The 15,253-nt window shown below is 40.2% G+C and overlaps 2 protein-coding genes and 1 long non-coding RNA gene across 10 annotated transcripts in view; 1 reads left to right on the top strand and 2 right to left on the bottom strand.

Annotated features, from left to right (window-relative positions):
- The window catches only part of c15h3orf52 (chromosome 15 C3orf52 homolog), an 18,044-nt gene extending 7,559 nt beyond the window's left edge, over positions 1 to 10,485 (bottom strand). The window contains exons 1-3 of one of the 5 annotated variants that reach the window (XM_088346463.1): positions 10,066 to 10,485; positions 6,906 to 6,983; positions 6,653 to 6,718 (exon numbers count right to left, since the gene is read on the bottom strand). In XM_088346463.1, coding sequence (XP_088202589.1) covers positions 6,653 to 6,718; positions 6,906 to 6,983; positions 10,066 to 10,125 — 204 coding nt within the window. In that variant the 5' untranslated portion in view covers positions 10,126 to 10,485. Of the gene's footprint in view, positions 1 to 6,652; positions 6,776 to 6,905; positions 6,984 to 7,851; positions 7,961 to 10,065 lie in introns of those variants that run through there. The other 4 variants (XM_088346468.1, XM_088346466.1, XM_088346467.1 and 1 more) reach the window with 4 other exon arrangements.
- LOC148357539 (uncharacterized) lies at positions 10,415 to 15,253 on the top strand. Its single transcript, XR_015851609.1, has 2 exons — positions 10,415 to 10,636; positions 14,602 to 15,253. It is a non-coding gene; the product is annotated as an uncharacterized LOC148357539 (long non-coding RNA).
- Positions 13,654 to 15,253, bottom strand: part of LOC148357536 (capZ-interacting protein) — a 33,422-nt gene continuing 31,822 nt past the window's right edge. For all 4 annotated transcript variants that reach the window (XM_088346459.1, XM_088346461.1, XM_088346460.1 and 1 more), the window contains one exon: positions 13,654 to 14,990. In XM_088346459.1, coding sequence (XP_088202585.1) covers positions 14,706 to 14,990 — 285 coding nt within the window. In that variant the 3' untranslated portion in view covers positions 13,654 to 14,705. The remainder of the gene's footprint in view (positions 14,991 to 15,253) is intronic.

The following is a 15,253-nucleotide window of genomic DNA, read 5'->3' as shown; positions in this document are numbered from 1 at the left end:
TTAACTGCCATGTCCTCATTACTGAGATCCATTCTCAGGGCTTTATATAGTTTTGATATAACCCCCTTTATTGATTGTCCTTTTGTATACGATATTAATAATTCCTCTACCTTAGTTGGCTCCTTACATATTTTCCCCCATTCCTCGTGTTTCTGGAGGTAATGCCTTAGTTGCAAATATTTGTAAAAATCATTTCTGGGTAGGTCAAACTCTTGTTGGAGTTGTTCGAATGATTTCATTGCCTGTGCTTCCAATACTTGGGTAATCAACATCAGTCCTTTTTGGGCCCATTTTTGAAACCCTACCTCCATACCCCCAGGTTTAAAGTCTGGATTTTTCGCTATTTTGGTAGCCCTATTCACAGATCTTGATATTTTTAATTTTTTTTGTATTGTTGACCAAGTTTTAATAGTTCCCTTAATCCATTCATTCTGGATTTTTAATTTCTTCCACCTCGTGACTGATATGTATGGTAACGATTCCACCAGCATATTTGGACAAGATCGTTGCTCCATGTCCACCCATATCGCATCTTTGTCTGTAGTAATCCACAAGATGAGTGCTTTAATTTGAGCTGCCCAATAGTAATATTTAATATTGGGTAGGTCTAGGCCCCCCTTTTCTTTAGGAGCTAACAGGGTTTTGTATTTTATTCTAGGTTTCTTGTTTTGCCAAAGGAATTTTGCTATTAACTTATTTAACATTTTAAATGTGGATGCCGGGATCAGAATTGGAAGGGATTGAAACAGAAATAATAGTCTTGGTAATATGTTCATTCTGATTGTTTCTATCCTGCCGATAAGACTTAAGGGCAAAATTTCCCATTTTTCCAAATCTTTCCTTATTTCTTTTATCAACATTCCATAATTTGCATCAAACAGCTGTGTGGAATGTGGTGTAATGGTCACCCCCAAATATTTAAACCCTTTATTTGTCCATTTAAAATCAAACCTTTCAATCACATCTGTTGGACATTTTCCTGATATCATCATTGCTATTGATTTGCTCTCATTATTTGAATACCCAGCTACTTCTCCATATATTTTAAGGCTCTCCAACAGTGGTGGTATTGATAACGAAGGTTCCTTCAGCATTACCAACAGGTCGTCTGCAAACAATGATATTTTATGTTCTGTTCCTCCTTCATCCAATATCCCCCTTATTTGCTCATTTTGTCTAATTGATTCTGCGAGTGGTTCTATGCTTATTGCAAACAAGAGTGGGCTTAAGCAATCCCCTTGCCGGACTCCTCTTTTGATTTCAAAGAAATCTGAACAGTGACCATTTACTCTAAGACGAGATTTCGGATTTTTATAGATAATTTTCACCCATTCAACAAATATTGGAGGGAAGCCAAAAGCTATAAGTGATTGATGTAAGAAGCTCCATTTCACCCTATCGAAAGCTTTTTGTGCATCCAAGCTCAGTAACATCGAGGGTTTGGTCTTAGATTTTGTGCTCGTAATTATGTTTAGTATCCTCCTAATATTGTTTGCACCCTGCCTTCCCGGAATAAACCCTGTTTGATCATTTCTAATTAATTTCGCTATAAATTTCTGCATTCTTTTTGCCAGTATGCTTGTAAGAATTTTTAGATCATTACAAAGTAAACTAACTGGTCTATAGCTTTCACACAATATTGGGTCTTTTCCTTCTTTGTGCAGGACTGTTATGATGGCTTCCGACCATGATTTGGGGGGATCTCCTTTTGTTAGAGCATAGTTAAATACTTTCTGCAGTACTGGTGTTAATTCTTCCTTAAAGCTTTTGTAGAACACCCCCGGGAATCCATCCGTTCCTGGTGATTTATTTATTTTTAAGTTATTTATTGTATCTTGTATTTCCTGTTTTGTAATGGGGCGAATAATTTCTAATGTATCCCCCCCTGTTAGTGTTGGTAAATGTAGTTTTCCTAAAAAGTTTTGTGCCGTGTAGTTATCTAAGTCATTTTCTGAGTCCTTGTATAATTCTTTATAATAATCTGCAAATGCTTCTGCTATACCTTTGGGTTTTACTAAACATTGTTTAGAGATAGGATGTTTTATTTGTGATATAATTCTATCTGTTTGGGCCTTTTTAAGTTGGAAGGCTAGCAGTCGACTGGCTCTATTGCCCATTTCATAGTATCTCTGGTTCACAAAGCGCAGAGCCCCTTCTGCTTTATTTGTCAAAAGTTCATCTAATTTGCTTCTGGTTGTTTTTAATACCTGTAATCTGGATTCATTTGGTGTTTTTTTATGTTCTTCTTCTAGTTCCTTAATCTTATCCTCCAATTCCTTCTGATTCTTTAAGCGTATTCGTTTCAGCCGGGACGATATTTCTATTAATTTCCCCCTTATTACAGCTTTCCCTCCTTCCCATAATATTGTTGGAGAAACCTCATTGTTGTCATTGATTTGGAAATATTCTTTTATACACCGTTTTATTTCCTGTACTACGTTTTTATCTGAGAGGAGAGATACATTCATCCTCCAATACCTAAAATGGGGTTCATTGTCTAAACTTAATTTCAAAGTAATTGGAGAATGGTCACTTATAGTAATATTCTCTATACCACACTCTACTACTGTATGCATATGTTGTCTTGAAATGTAAAAGTAATCAATTCTCAAGTAGCTGCCATGCGGGTTTGAATAGAAAGTATAGTCTTTAGTTTGGGGATTCTTCTCTCTCCATGGATCTATCAATCCCAATTCTTTAGTTATGTTATTTAACATCCTCGACGTCTTTGTATTTGTTCCGTGTACTGAAGGATACTTGTCCACTTTGCAATTCTGTACAGTGTTAAAGTCACCTCCTATAAGTAACATTCCCTTCGCACAGTTGGTTATTACTTTAGCTAATACTTGAAAAAAAGTCCCCTTTTCCTCAACTGGTGCATAAACATTCATTATTGATATTTCCCAACCGGCCATTGACCCTATAATCATTATATATCGCCCCAGATTGTCCTTCACTTCTTTTTCGACTTTAAACGCCACCCCTTTTCCAAGTAAAATTGCTACTCCCCTCCTTTTACCATAGGATGCGTAGAACACCTGGTTCACCCATTCTCTTTTTAGCTTCTTATGTTCAATTTCGGTCAAATGTGTCTCTTGTAATAAGGCTATTGAGCTCTGCAATGTCTTGAGTTGATTCAATATCTTTTTTCTCTTGATGGGGTGGTTTAGCCCATGAACATTATATGAAACAATATTTAGATTGCTCATGCTTTGTATTGAGTCTCACTGATTTTTGAAGCATACAGAAACACTACATTAATTACTAACACCTCCATTGACAAAACAAACCAAATTACTAACAAACATATTGACAAGCACACATAATTTCCCACCAAAAAGAAAAAAAACACACCCAAAAAACAAAAACCCATGTCTTCCAAGAGTCCAATTGGAGAGTTGTGGCTACCCTCCTGGAAATATGCACTCAGTGCGTGAACAACTTTTGTACCGTCGTCCATAGTTATAACTAACTAAATATTTTAAAGTAGCTCTATGCCAATATATATACATACATTGTTTTAATTCAAAGATAACAATTTTACTTGGTATTTAACTTACTTCTAACTTATTGAATTTATAATAGAAAGGGCATATATGGTCCTTACTCTTTCTCCCCAAATCCGAATATGGCTTCGTTTTGCTCCATAGGAGCTTGTAAGTCACCTTCTATGATGGGGGTGTTCCCTTGTCTTCCTCTCGATTCCGGTCACTGTGGTCCAAATGTTCTTTGACAACATCTTTTGCAGTGTCTCCGTGTTGTCCTCTTCCACTTCGATCCCCATTTCTTTTAGCAATGTTGCTGCCTCCATCAGTGTAGAGAATGTTCTTATTCCTGAGTCCAAAAACATCTTCAGCTGGGCGGGATATGGTGATTGTGCCTTTACGTTCTTTCCCTTTAACTTTTTGATAACGTCCCTTACTTGTTTCCTCTTTTTTTGGATTTCTGTGGTGTAATCTTGGTTGAAGTAAACGGTCTTGCCTTCGTACGTTGTCTTCTGCTTCCATGCTTCTTTCATGACGGATTCTTTCACTACGTAGTCGGTGAAACGTACGATAATTGCCCGTGGCAGTGCTTTACCTAGAAACGTGTTCCCCAGTGAGCGGTGTGCCCTCTCAATGCGCACATCCATATGCTCGGTTGTCGGAATGTTCGATTTAATAAAGTTTGTTATGAAGCCGATTGTGTCTTTTCTCTCGGCACCCTCGGGAATCCCATGTATCCTAATGTTGTTCCGTCGTGATCTCGACTCCAAGTCCTCACACTTTGTTGCTAGTTTGGTGGTTTGTTGGAGCAAGGAGACTGTTAATTGCTCTAGTTTTGACGTTCGCTCTTCCGTGTTAGCATGTAGCTCCTCCATGCTTTCCACCCTCCGCTCCAGCAACACAGTGCGCTCCAGAAGTTCTTCGATGCTCTTTTCCAGTCTTGCCATCGCAATCTTGCTATCCCTTGCTGCTTCAGAGTGTTCTTGCCGTAATTTACGGATTTCGTGGAGGATGGCCGAGTCACGTCCCTCGTCGACCGATGCCATTCCTTCTGCTCCCTCGATCTTTTTCTCCTTAGCGCCCTTTTCCTCGACAAGTTTCCCCTTCTTGACCATGTTTTGTTGAATAATTTGTCTTTAATATGAGTCACAATTTATACCTTTTCTGTCTTTCTCCAAGTATTACATTACTCTTTAGTGATTTTTGTCAGAGCTACTTTCCTTGCTGCCGTCTACCTCATTGCGCCACCGGAAGTCCGACCGTAGATAAACATTTTTTTTCAGGATTACGAAGAATATCTGGACATTGCTGTAAGTTAAATTTTGTATTGTGTGCACCTTTTTCAGAGTACAGGACATTACTGTAGTGCTTCTTTCGAACGCTACTAGTGTGTGGTGGCGCTGTAAGAAGTCACCCAGCATCCACCCAGGAGAAGAAATGTTCTAAGAACTTTCACATTTTTATTGTTTAATATCTCGTGCATCCATTCAATATGGTTGGTGTAAAGTATAAAGAAGATAAGAGCCATTTCGTTTGAAAAATGGTAGCTTTATGTCAGGGGTCGGGAACCTTTTTGACTCAAAGAGCCATGAAGGCAAAAAATATTAATTTTATTTTAGGAAAGAGCCACACCATATATTATGAGACAAATTTACTAAATTGCTAAACCCGCGCCCCAGACAAAAGCTTAGTCTTCAGCACATTTATTTTTGATGATTTGATAAAAATTATGAAAAGAGAATAATGCCAGAGCCCCTGTCCCAAAATCAACAAACATACCACTTTAAACTTGTCTCTTTCTTGCAATTACTCAAGACCGGTTAAACTCCTTTTGACCCTTTTTTCATACATATTGGTTTCAAAACAAGATGCAAGCAGTTATTGTGTAAAAACGTCACAACATTCTGCAAATAGGGAGCCTGATGAGCTCATATTTGGCGCAGACGGCGTAGGGCGAGAGATGGGAGGGAGTGCTTGCACTTTTTGCATAGCTCCACCCATCCCTCCCACTCACCCAATCAAATGACTAAGTTCTCTTCCGGTGTTTTGGCGTATTTACAGTTCTGTGGATTCATCATAAGGTATCTGAACACTGAACACAGATTATATAGTGAACTTTTATATAAAGGATTATTTAGCGTTGTACAGCCAAAACAAGTTTTTTTTCCCCCTTTTTTTATGTGACACCTTGACTGTAAATTGTAGTGAAAAACGTGCCCTATATATACTGCGAAGTAATTGCTTAATATTTAGCTTTGGTTAGGCTTTGCGTGTACCCAAATAGGATAGACGACTCGAGTACTGAACATAATGGGGAACTTTTGCATGCAATCAAATTTGTCTCTGAGCCACAGATACTCATAGAAAGAGCCATATATGGCTCGCGAGCCATAGGTTCCCGACCCCTGCTTTATGTGGTTGAGAAAAGGGTTGGATTGCTATTTTTGGCCACTTTTTACCACAGAGGTGGAAGTCGCCTAACTGTTGAAGCTCATCTTCCAAAAGTAAGTTAAACTTAAGTCAGGCAGCATCTGTATAGTGCAGTTTCCAATATAGTTTACAGTGAAGATGTCAAGCCAAAAGACCCCTTTTGGCTGGAAATCGCTAAATAATCCTGTATATGGAAGCTCATTAAACAATCTATGTTTATTGTTGAAAAGCTTTTTTGTGAAAAGCCATAGAACTGTAACCAACCCAAAGCTCTAGCAAAGCACCCAGAGCAATTTCATTGGGTGAGCAGTATAAATGGGTGGAACTATACGCACAGCACGCTTTCTACCGTCGCCCTGCAACATCTGTACAGAAGGTAAATATGTCAGTATTCTCATTTGCAGTATTTTGTGACATTTTTACAAAATAACTTTGCTCGCATCTTATCTCGAAACCATTATTTAGGAGTCTCAACACTCTTAAGTAGCTGCGGGAGGGAAATTAATTTTAAGTGGTATACTCATATTGATATGAGACACAGGCTCTGGTGAGGTATTACTGTATTGTCTTTTTTTTGTAATTTATTTCAGGATTGGCTTTTTTGTCTCTTTAGGCTAGTGTTTCATTTCGTTAGTAGCCCAAAACTTTTATACCAGTACATCCCTACTTTAAACTCATTTTAAATCAAACAATATGACAAACAGGCAATAATATAATCTGAGTTATTTAAATCTTACCTGAGAACCCAAGGATATCACAGTTGCCTCACACGCTGAAGGCATCGTGTCGCCGTTGTGACCATTCTAAAGAAAAACGCTGAAATATTAACAAACACACGCACCACTTCCCTTACAAGGTTTCTAGGAATGACAAAAACATTTTTGGTTAGTGTGGTAAGTCATGAGGGTCACACAGGCTTGAACACAAAATAGATTTGCCTCACAGTTGATTATTTTTTGTGCACGAGTACATGCCATAAATCGGCCTCACCTGAGCACTCATCAACATGCTTCCCTCCAACGTGTCACAGCATTTATGGTTGTGGGTATCGCCGTTGCCCGTGCTCACCTACAATGACATACAAAATACTAACAATGTATCGAAAAACAAAGGAAATATACTGAAGTTACCCAATAAGTTCAAATGAATGTGACATTCTTTGTAGTAACATTACATTTTAATTTATCAGTGTAGATTAGTCTCCCTGTGGTCCCTATTCTTGGAAGGTACCCTGGTGCCATGCCGTAATCATATTTTATTTCTGTTACTATTTATTTTGTTTTTATTGTATTTTAACCATGGGTTGGGTAGGGGGCAAAGGAGGGATTTTTTTTTCTTTTGTACACTGTATGTCTTTATAAAGCACTTTGATTGGCAATTTATTACCTGAAAATTGTTTTACAAATAAATTTGATTTGATTTCTTGATCCAGTACTAAACTGTTGAGTAGTTGAAGATACAGAAACTTGCTGAAATAAATAATACCCTTTTGTCTGACAAAAATACACGATGCAGCGCCTAACAACATTTTCACTTTACAGTGGGGAATAGGATGTTTTGGGTAGGTTTCCCCACTGTATGACATCAACAAAAAATTATTTTGCAAGCCTAAAAACGCTGTGTTTGAGCATATGACGTCTGCGTCTCTAAGACGCCTATCTACTTTTGGTCGACATAATATAAAATGCTGGTCTGCTATTGGTTTGCGTCACCTCATCATGAATTCCCGTTATCGTATTCTATTGGATGAACTACCTCTCACAATGACTTTCTTTTCATTTGTAATACCGTGTGCTTTGAAAAGACATGTTTCCTTTACATGTACAACTATAATGGTATCTAATTATAAACACACGTTAGTACTCACTATAGACGTTTTTGTTGTTGTTGTTTTTTTAATCAGGGGAATCCGATATTCAGAATGCATTATAATTACCATAGGTTTCCATCTCACGCTGTACAGAAATGTCACTTTTCGATCCCCAATTCAAAATGGATTCATGGAGGGCCGGTGTGGCGCCCCCTTTAGCCAGGGAGTTTTAGACCCAAAGCTGGCCCACATAGCTATGGAAGAGGAATTTGAATGAATGGAACAGCAGCAAGCTCTTATGATGCATTTTATTGGGAAGACATTCAGGTATATGTTGATAAGTTAACAAAAAACAACTCAGGATTTTATTTAAAATGAAAATTATATATAAATTCTGATATAGATGAAAACCTATTTACAGTATTGGCCATTTGAAATTAAGATTGCATTTATTTGCTTTCCCAAAAGGCTTTCCACTAAACTCATATGAATTAGCTTTACTACACACATTTTAAGTAGGCTACTGAGAACATCAAAATTCTCCTAAGCAAAGCACTGGTCTCTGCAACTTTGTAGGTGACAATGTCATTGTTTATACACACGAGAATTTCCTTTTCAGTGTACATAAGCATGAAGTGTAGTTTTCACACATTTGAAGCAGAGAAGCTCGGATCACATGCAACCTGAGTACAGGAAAGGCTCAACAGGAACTTTTATGGCACCCCAGTGACATGGTAGGCATGTGTGAGGAAGTTTTATTGTGAGACCTTCTTTTTTGTTGTTTTTCTTTTACCTCAAACTTTTTTGTTCTTTTTTTCCCCAGCATTTTTCCTCTTTTGCTTATTTTTTTCCTGCGTTTACTTCGCTTTTTTGTTTTTGCTTATATTCCTTTGAGTCTTTGGGTCTTTTGCTTATTTTTTTCTTCCCTAAATATTGTTTCTACTTTTTTATCTTTCTGCCCTTATTTTAGTTCTTTCTTCTGTTGTTTTGGCTTTCATCGTTGTCTTTTTTCTCTTTTTGTCCCCCAAAAGTAATTTTGTGCATAATGTTACATAATAATTTTAATGTATGAATAGAAAGAACTAAAACAATCTGAATAGGATTCTGGGAGTCAAGCCAAAAGAGCCACTTCTCGTAAAAGAGACGGAATTCCCATCACTTTGAGCTGAAGTCATATAACTGCTAAATTCTGCAAACACTTAGCGCGTAGCACTCAGCACCCAATGGGGACAGACAGATGGTAGGCAAAAAGTTCAAGATGATTGAAATGAATGATTACAGTCCTTCTTTTAATGAGTTACTTTTTTTCCCCAGGCTTTTTCGTCTTCACCTAGTACCTTTATGCCCTCTATCGTACCTGCTTTATATCATTTGCGCTGTTCTGTGTTCATTTAACCACTAGAGAAAAGAAAAGTGGTGGTGGGCCAAACCGACTAAAATTTTGGAGGGGGGAATTCCCCCAGATGGTAAACTCACCTAATCTGTTGCGCTGAATGTGGCCAAATAGCTGATTAGAGATTGAATGAATGCACGGGTAAGTTTGCATGCAAGTGACAGTTACATGTTTAAATTATTTTTCTCATCCTGGCAGCCCAAACTCCACCTTGACATGAGCTGCCCCTTTGGGAAATCTTCCGTTCTTCCCGATTAGCCACTCCTGCATTGGATTCATGTTGTATCACAGAGGTCTTCCATTTAAATCAAATTCCAGTACAATACATAAAAAATTGGGATGACATTTTTTTGCAATGTGTGTGTGTAAATAAAATGTGGCTACAAAGGGAAAGGGGTTGATTAAATTAAATTAGTAATTAAATGTTTAAGTCAATTTCAATGTCATTTGACTATTTTTCTATAACATATATTCCAAATCAACGTTCTGATGTTACGTGTTCAAAACTAATGTATAACGTATTTTTTTATATACATTAAATTCAACATTTACTGTTCTGTCATATTTTCTTACTTAAAGTTAAACTTAAGAAGCATTGACTTTCCTTGGCTTGCACACGCCTTAAATAATTTGTTATTATTAATTAACCCATCAACCTTAACAATCAACTATTATTGAATATACATTATATAGAATACACGCGAATAATAAAAATGATATTCTACTGTTAGAGTCGAATCAGCCTCCGATATGAAAATTCGCCGGAGTATGAAAATGTGGAAAAACACCGATTTGACGTCGCGAAATTCCCAATTAAAAATGCAAAAGCACAAATCGTTCGTCAAAGTTAAATTCTGATGAGAGTATAAAAGAAAATGTGATATAGCTTTACAAATAGTTAACTATTATTGTATGAGTATTTTTTTAATTTTAAATTATTTACTTACTAAATATTCGCCGACGTTGCTCGTATTCGTCTTTGAGGCTTGAAGCTCAAACTTTTCCATGCTGGCCAGGAAAAGAGGAAAAACACCACTGCAAAAAACCCGGAAACACCTCGAATACAACCAGTTAAGGCGCTGGTGGAACTTACAAGCCCAAAAAATGAAACAAAACGAATAAAATACTAGGTTCGAATGGAACAGAGCCAGGCAGGTTTCGGTCTATGAGCAGAACAACAAAAATTCTAACAAACACTTGAAGTGGACCCTCAGACAGGTGAGAGCGAGGGACCAGTGTTTCGTCACAATCTGACGAACACTTTGATTGGTCACCTTTCCGGAAGTGAAATACGACTTCACGTAAAAAAAACTACATTTGCTTTTTGGTTAGTTTTTGGTGAGTGCTGGTGTCAGGTTTCTGCCAAGCGTTCTAATTGGTCCGATTTCCCGAAGCAGAATCTGTTGCCAAGACCTACGTTAGCTTTATAATCAATCGTCGTTGAGGGCGAGGGTTCAGGTTTCGGTCATGGTGTGTCGTCACGAGTTCCGACTGATCTGATTAGTCATCGTTCAGGAAGTAAATTTGCCATTTAAATAACTTCAATCTACAGTACAGTGTGACCTTGCTACTTCGTGGTTTCACGTTCGCGGGTTCAGAGATTCGCAGGTCCCCCAAAAAATAATAATAATAAAAAATAATTAGAAAAATAAATATATATATATTTTTTTTTAAAGCATTTTCGAAAGGTCGTCACTATGCGGATTTTCACTTTGCGCGGGTGGTTTTGGTCCCTATTGACCGCGATGACCGAGGGATTACTGTATATATCTACCCTGGTCATACCCCTCGAGAGGGGTGACCGACATCAAGACAAACACATTCACAAAAACAAAGAGAAGAAAAAGGAAAAAAGTAGCAGAAAACTCCAAAAATTTGACCATGGCCAACTCAAATCCCCAAACAGCCAAATAAGTTAAGCACCTCGGCACCCAAGTTGGTCATGCTTGCGTCCCTCCAGATGAAACGGGACACAAGAAAGCGGCCATGTCACACAGGTCAGTGTGACACAACACACTCTACTGTTCAACAGCAAGGCCTGACAGCTTTCACTGGTTTACCCCTCCATATCATACAGGTGCCCTGCTCATCCCTTAAAACACGTCTAAACATCCCACTATCCTTTCACAACACCTCTCCACTCATTCCACTACATTTTGACCTCTTTCCTGCAGTGCACTCATAACACCATCCATCCACGTTAATCGCGGCCTTCCTCTTGGTATCCTTCCATTTACTTCGTCTCTGTAGATCCTCTTCAAGATTCGCTTCTCATCCATTCTTTTCATGTGTCAAAACCCAAACAAGTCCTCTCTCATCCACTCGCTACTACTCCAGTTCTGTCTCTCACAATTTCATTTCTCAATCTATCCAATCTTGTCACTCCTAACATACTCCTCAGACAATTCATATCAAAAACATTTAATTTCATTCTCAAATCTGCGTTCAGGCTTCAAGTCTTTGCACCATACAACACAGGCACAATCACATTCTCATACAGTCCTCTCTTAACATCCATACTCATACTCTGAATACTCAAAATACCTGCAATTACCTTCCGGTTATTTTTCCTCAATATTTTGTTTAGTATCGCTTGCCAAATACATTTTCAGAAGAGAAAATACAAACAAAAACTGGAAACTTTTTATTATCGTGCATAGCATTTAATGACTCGCACCAGAGTCGAAAAGTATGTTTATCGAACAAAATGACAACTGTAAATAACAGATAGGAAAACCTAAGCAAGAATATTGTACATAATACTTATAAATGTTGTTTGGGATGACGTATGTGTCACGGTCGCCATGACGACCAGTATGCCACGCCCCCGAACTCAAGCTGAAGCAGATCAGCTGATTGCTGGTCTGCTATTTAAGGCTGGCTCTTTCTGTCACGAGGCGTGGGGGCGTGGAGTGGGGTGACCGGACCAGAACGGAGGCAGGAGGCAGGAAGGGAGAACTCAATTGCGTAACGATCCAAAAGTTTTATTTAACAAAATAAAAGTCGCCCAATACTCCGGGACCAAAACAGAACAATACAGAGTTCCTCCGGCACGAACTAAACAGGACAAGGCATAACAGACGGAAAATGTTTAAACCTAAAACAGGACAAAGCATAACAGACCTGGGATTGTGTAATGAGCCAGCGCCCGCTAAACCCAAAATCCAGCCTTAAATAGCAGACCAGCAATCAGCTGATCTGCTTCAGCTTGAGTTCGGGGGCGTGGCATACTGGTCGTCATGGCGACCGTGACAGAATGAGCCAGCCACGACAAGAACTCAGCGAACGATCCCAGCGCAATTTGGGGAGACCTGGAGAACGCAGCTTGGCAAGCGCCCACTGAGTCCGACTTCGACTCCCTGCCCGCTCGAACCACGGCCCCGCCCGTCGTGGCCATTGCTGTGCCTCGAATGGGGTCCCGGGAGGAATTGACGCCTGCCTGTTCGACTCTCATGCCTGCCTGCCCGACTCCCGTGCCGATTGCCTGCTATTCAGTCTCCCCTGCGTGCCAGTCCGACTCCGCCGCCTGCCAGTCCGACTCCGCCGCCTGCCAGTCCGACTCCGCCGCCTGCCAGTCCGACTCCGCCGCCTGCCAGTCCGACTCCTCTGCTCCTGTTTTGCCGGTTCTGATTTTGACTCTCTCATGTTTTGCCGGTTCTGATTTTGACTCTCATGTCTTGCCGGTTCTGATTTTGACTCTCTCATGTCTTGTCTGTTCTGATTCCGCCTGCCCTGCCTTGCCTGTTCTGATTCCGCCTGCCCTGCCTTGCCTGTTCTGATTCCGCCTGTCCCGTCTGAATCGCCACTTCTGAATCTGCCTGTCCTGAGTGTGACACTTCTGAATCGGTCTGTCCTGAGTGCGACTCTTCTGAATCGGTCTGTCCTGAGTGCGACTCTTCTGAATCGGTCTGTCCTGAGTGCGACTCTTCTGAATCGGTCTGTCCTGAGTGCGACTCTTCTGAATCGGTCTGTCCTGAGTGCGACTCTTCTGAATCGGCCTGTCCTGAGTGCGACTCTTCTGAATCGGCCTGTCCTGAGTGCGACTCTTCTGAATCGGCCTGTCCTGAGTGCGACTCTTCTGAATCGGCCTGTCCTGAGTGCGACTCTTCTGAATCGGCCTGTCCTGTTTATCTGTCCTGTTCTCGTCGGTTCTGCCTGTCTGTTATCCCCTGTCCAGTTTGCCCGCCGGACCCCCCCCCTGCTGAGCGCCGATTCCGATCCGCCTGACGCAGATGGCGCCTGCCTCTCCCCGTTCCTGCGTGTTCGGAGGAGGGAGCGGGGTTGCCCCAATCGTGAGCGTCGAACCATTCCGGGGCGCGAGGTAGTATTTTTTTTTTTCTTTTTGGGACCTCGGGAGCTGTCTCTTAAAGGGGGGGCTCTGTCACGGTCGCCATGACGACCAGTATGCCACGCCCCCGAACTCAAGCTGAAGCAGATCAGCTGATTGCTGGTCTGCTATTTAAGGCTGGATTTTGGGTTTGGCGGGCGCTGGCTCATTACACAATCCCAGGTCTGTTATGCCTTGTCCTGTTTTAAGTTTACACATTCCCGGTCTGTTATGCCTTGTCCTGTTTTAGTTTAAAACTTTGTCCTTTCTGTTATGCCTTGTCCTGTTTAGTTGAGTTGGAAGAATCAACTGTTTGTTTTGTCATGTCCCAGAGTTATGGACAACTTTTATTTTGTTAATTAAAACCTATGGATCGTCAACGCATTTGAGTTCTCCCTTCCTGCCTCCTGCACCCGTTCTGGTCCGGTCACCCCATCCACTTCACCCCTTCCGTTTCGTGACAGTATGTCGTTTCCCACGAATATTATAAAAATAATTTTCTCCGGTAAACAGATCTACAAAACAGAGTACAATTTATCAATGTATAAGGCCACACTGAAAATAAAACAAAAAAATCGTACTGAGACTTTTATGAATTATAAAATAATTAGGTGTCCATAGTTTCTAGGAATTGCAGTTCTTTAAACCAGGGATCTCCATTGTGGTGCCCATGGGCACCAGGTAGCCCTCTGAAGCCACCTTGGGTAGCCCGCAGACGAATTAGGAAAATATATCATGGTCATTAGGATTTTGAAGGAAATCTGATTTCTAAATGGCATTGTTTAGTGGTTGACAGAGCCTATTTTAATCTCAAATAATGACAACCTGGTAATAAAATAGTGATAACAGGTTATTTTTAAAATGCATATCAAACTGGTCGCCCTTCGCCCTAATTAGTAACAAAAAGTACCCCTCAGCTTCAAAAAAAGGTTGGAGACCCCTGCTTTAAACGCCAAAACATTGTGATCTAAGTTCTTTCAACAAAAATGTATATATCCAATGAATTTAACAGGAGAATAAAGTTGGATACTTACAACAAAAATGTCTCTAAATCTGTTTTTCCCCTTATATTTTCAGTGTGGCCCTGATGTCGATGCAACTGAATAACTAATTAATTAACTAATGATTTGTTTTTGTGTTTTGCATGTTCTTTTAGAACTCTTCTATAATGATCCAACAGATGGCAATATAGCGTCCTGTGAGCCAGAGCGGTTCAAGATTCCAAAATCTGTGCGTTGTTGTGACGTCAAAGTTCACAAATCACTGCTGCATGATTGCATCTCCTCCTTCTATTTTCTGCTCCTCCTGAGTCTCCTCTTCATCCTCCAAGGTTTTTTTCTTTGCCCCGAAGTCCTCGTCCTTGCTAGAATCCTCCCCTCCCTCTTCGAGTGTGACCCCGCACTGCAAAACAACATCACCGTTGGCTCCAGGGGTGTGCAGTTCACATGGCAAGGGATGGATGGCATAGAGCTCCGCTTCGTCCCCTGATGACTTCCTGTTCCGTCGAGTGGGGGGGCGCCTTTTGAAGGACAGCCGCACTCGAGTCTGTGAAGAAACGTTGGAATAGAATAGAATATATATATCTGTATTGTGGGGTGAAAGGTTTCCATAATAATGTTGTTGTCTCTGCCTCAGAAGCGTATAAAGCAGGCATGTCAAATATACAGCCCGCAGGATAATTTAATCCATACCGCTGTAAAATTTTAGTATGGTGAAAAAATAAGTAAATCTACTGCTCAATTCTATCAAAAGTTGTAATTTTTTAATTAATAAAAATCAAATGCTCCTCGCTGCTAGAGGGCAGTAAA

Source organism: Urocampus carinirostris, chromosome 10, assembly GCF_059441175.1.
Source record: "Urocampus carinirostris isolate Australia breed hairy pipefish chromosome 10, RoL_Ucar_1.0, whole genome shotgun sequence".
Lineage (NCBI taxonomy): Eukaryota > Metazoa > Chordata > Actinopteri > Syngnathiformes > Syngnathidae > Urocampus > Urocampus carinirostris.
Note: the sequence above shows the minus strand (reverse complement) of the source record. Positions and strands in the feature narration are given on the sequence as shown.